Source organism: Taurulus bubalis (genome assembly GCF_910589615.1).
Source record: "Taurulus bubalis genome assembly, chromosome: 10".
Classification (NCBI taxonomy): Eukaryota; Metazoa; Chordata; class Actinopteri; order Perciformes; family Cottidae; genus Taurulus; species Taurulus bubalis.
This window is the reverse complement of record NC_136598.1, coordinates 13,748,767-13,752,307: the sequence shown is the minus strand read 5'-3', so window position 1 is coordinate 13,752,307 and position 3,541 is coordinate 13,748,767. Positions and strand designations below refer to the sequence as shown.

Genomic DNA, 3,541 nt, shown 5'->3' with positions numbered 1-3,541 from the left:
ATGCTTTTTTTCAGACCTTTTCATTGTTTATAATGGGTGTGTATTGCGTTTTCTAGTTTGAAATGACGTCTCCTCTCGTCAGGAAAGAACCTTGAAGACGTTGAAACCAGGGAGTACAAAGTATAAAATAAATACCCATAATTGTATACACAATATTTGTTGAAGTTGCACCATTTAAATCCTACAGTCTCTCACACTCAATACAGGGCTCTCAAGTTTTCAAGACAGGTAAGAGTGACATATATCTCTCTTTCTCTCTCTCTCTCTCTCTCTCTCTCTCTCTCTCTCTCTCTCTCTCTCTCTCTCTCTCTCTCTCTTTCAGCGTGAGAAATACGATGTGTGGCGGGAGGGCGTGACTTAAGACCGAAATGCGTGACAGTCACGCTCAATGCGTGACACTTGAGAGCCCTGTCAACAGCTGACGTCAGTCAGGATTCCGGGATTTGTTAATTTAAATGTTCTCCTTCACCCTCCAGTCTGCTAGGCGGCGGTAACAAGCCTGTGAGCTACTTTCCTGCCTGCCAATAAATCCAACGAAGAAGAAGACGACTTGCCTGCTGGCTGGTACCGCTGATGCTGATAGCTGGAAGAAACAGTGAGTAAACGTGTTTATTATCAGTATGAGGGTTTAGTTCGTCTCTGATTAAACTATCGCACGTGGTTGTCCTCTAACTGGGAGGAAGGACGCTGCTGTGCGGTCACAGCGTGTCCAAATAAACGCAATGCCATCTTATTTGACCAGAGTTGTCTGAGCAATTAGCAACGTGCTAACATAAAGTTAAGTTTAAGTTAAGTTCACTGACTGTATAAAATGTAGTTAAACGCCTTTCCCATGTAGAATATGATCTGCATTGTGGGGCGACCTGACTGGAGCTTTGAAATCGGATGTGTTTCGCTTTTGTTAGTTTACATGTCAAACGTTAGCTGTTCCCACCTGACTGTTACTGGGACAGCAGTTCAAGCGATGGCGTTTTAATAAATGAATAGCCTGTATGAATGTGAAGCTTACTGGTACTTATTTTGACTTATACCTCATGAAGCCCACATCAGAAGCACGAGACGCAACCTTAAAGGGCCACGTTAGCAATACATCAAACATCAAAGTACACGAGTCTTTAAAAATGTACATTAGTTGTAGCATTGACGCCAAATCTGTTCAATGTCTTCTGATGCTGATGTTAAACTTATGATTTGTATTGCTAGGGTGCCTGCTTCATTTGATTTTATTTCATCATTTAGTTTAGCAAGAGAATGTCCAAAAACGGAAAAGCAAAGAAGTTCCTAAAAGAAGGCTGAACTGTCCCCTAGTTGTTGAATAAATAATGTTATAAAATTGAGAAGGCAGTAATTATTAACATTAAAGATGCTTGAGAGAAGCTTCTTGATACGTGATTAATACAATCAATCAATTATCAAAAATATAATCACATTTTGATTTTATGTCCATCAACTGATCAATTCAATGTTTACATTGTTTTTGAGTGCTTCCAGGTAGTGCATGCACATCCCAACATGATATAAAGTGTGTGGCATAAACCAGATGTTTCCCGAAAGACAATGCATTCATTACAATGACATTTGACATGTATTCAGTGTGTGGGCATCTTCTTCTTTTCAAGTAATCATAGTGCATTAATCGTTTGTAATTTATGAATCCAATTACACATTTTTAGTTCAATATTTAAATTTCTTGGTCATCTGTGTGAATATTCTATATGTCTAATGAATGTCTTTAAAAAAAGGTGCATTGTAATTTTAACGTAGGCATTATTGTAGCTAATTTGTCTTTTATTTTTCATTTGCATTTGCAGAAAGACTGAACATGGCAACGCCAATGTCTGTGCTCCGCCTGCCAAGAGGACCCGACCCCAACAGCCGTGGATTTGACCCCAAATCACCCCGTTTCATCGCTCTCTGTCGAACCTCCATTGCCTCTTCTGCTGCGTCTGACGCAGATGCTGAGCAGCTGCCGAGGGAGCAGCATGCCCGATCCGTGCTGAGGGAGAGTTTCCTCCGCTGTCTCCTGTCCATGGCCAATAAGAAGATCCAGTTTCACTTGTATGAGAGGGTGAAGGTGGAGGCCACGTTTAGAGCATCGGACATTGACGTGCTGAACTTTCAGGTGTCGGACCTGCACACTCCCCTCGGGGTGCAAAAAGAGGCACTGATCAGGTGTCAGGATGTGATTTCATTCACTTTTGATGCATGAACACTTAAGGCCTTTGTTTCCTGTTTAAACAGAAAATGCCATTTGGAATGAGAGGCACTTGAGTCTCTTTTGTTGTTGCTGCAAATGAGTTCTGTTTTCACACTGTGAGATTGTTGTTTATACACTTTGTTATATTTTTTTAGGTGTGGTTGTACATTGCGGTTTTCAGTCCGTACAGTCAATCGTACTGCTCTGTGAGGTTGCTTTCAAGTCAGACACTGGCGAGCAGTCCCCCTTTTGAGCACAAGAGGGAGTCATATGCCCGTGTTTCAAGAGAGACCTTTTTGAGATGCTTTCTGTCCTGCTTTTTGAGATGCAGAAAGAGGTTATTACTGTAAAGATGCTCGAGTTGGCATGTTATGTCTTTTGTCATATCATTCTTTAACAGATGAAACATTGCACTTAACAATTCTTTTGAGTGAAACACTTTTCTAGTTTAATGTCTATTTTGTTTGGGGAAATAATCAAGACAATTGAAAAGATTCATGTCTGATAAAGATTGATGTTGCTTAAGAAAATACTTTGTAACTGATGTGTGTAACCCCAGACCACCACATCCATCAGAACAATATAATAATTCATAATCACTTTTATTGTCAAGAGCAAAGTAAGTTTCCCAGTTGTCCTTCTATGCACTGCTTGGAGATAGTTGTCCATAACTCTAACAGGGTAGTCCAGTTGATCTTTGTCAACAGTATCACCAGTGTTGGCTCTTTATTTATTCAAACTCGGTCAGGTCCACATTTATAGCTGCAATTATTAGTCAATGTATCGATCAGTCGATTAACGGAAAGTGAATCTGCAACTATTTTGATAATCAATTAATTGTATCACTTTTCAAGCAAATCTTGTACATTGTTGTAAATTGAATAAGAGTTTTTGATGACACCTTGGGCCCCAGGAAATTGCATGTCTTAGTTGTCATTTGGCGTCCGTGGTCATTTTGGACCTTGTCATCCCCTTGAGGTAGTACTTTGTGGTCATCTCAAGTGTCTCTTTGTAGTGGTTTTGTAAGGGTTTTGCGTCTATTGATGCCAGTTTTGCGTTACTTTACAACAGTAAATAAACAGATGTTCACCCAAGACCCCTTGTGTCTTAGTAATAGTGTCTAGGCCTATTCAGCACTCCATACATGAATACAGAACTTAAGTAAATTCTGACCCGGAAAACACCAGAAGGAGCTTTAAATTTAGTTTTGTTTTCCGTCATCGATCTAAAACATTTATAGTCTATGGGATGTTAACCCAATTCAAAGTAATAGGCCCTCAAATGTACTGAAGTCCTCGATGGATCAAGTGCATTCAGATCATTCTTCCTGAATGTTTCAGTAAT

The 3,541-nt window shown here is 39.9% G+C and overlaps 1 protein-coding gene across 1 annotated transcript; it reads left to right on the top strand.

Moving 5' to 3' along the window:
• Positions 1-573: 573 nt before the first annotated feature.
• On the top strand, positions 574-3,251 carry gemin7 (gem (nuclear organelle) associated protein 7; the record flags this gene model as incomplete). The annotated part of the gene is made up of 2 exons (XM_079225164.1): positions 574-595; positions 1,812-3,251. 2 exons carry the CDS (start codon positions 574-576, stop codon positions 2,207-2,209), a joined length of 420 nt encoding a protein of 139 aa, XP_079081290.1. The 3' UTR covers positions 2,210-3,251.
• Positions 3,252-3,541: the final 290 nt, after the last annotated feature.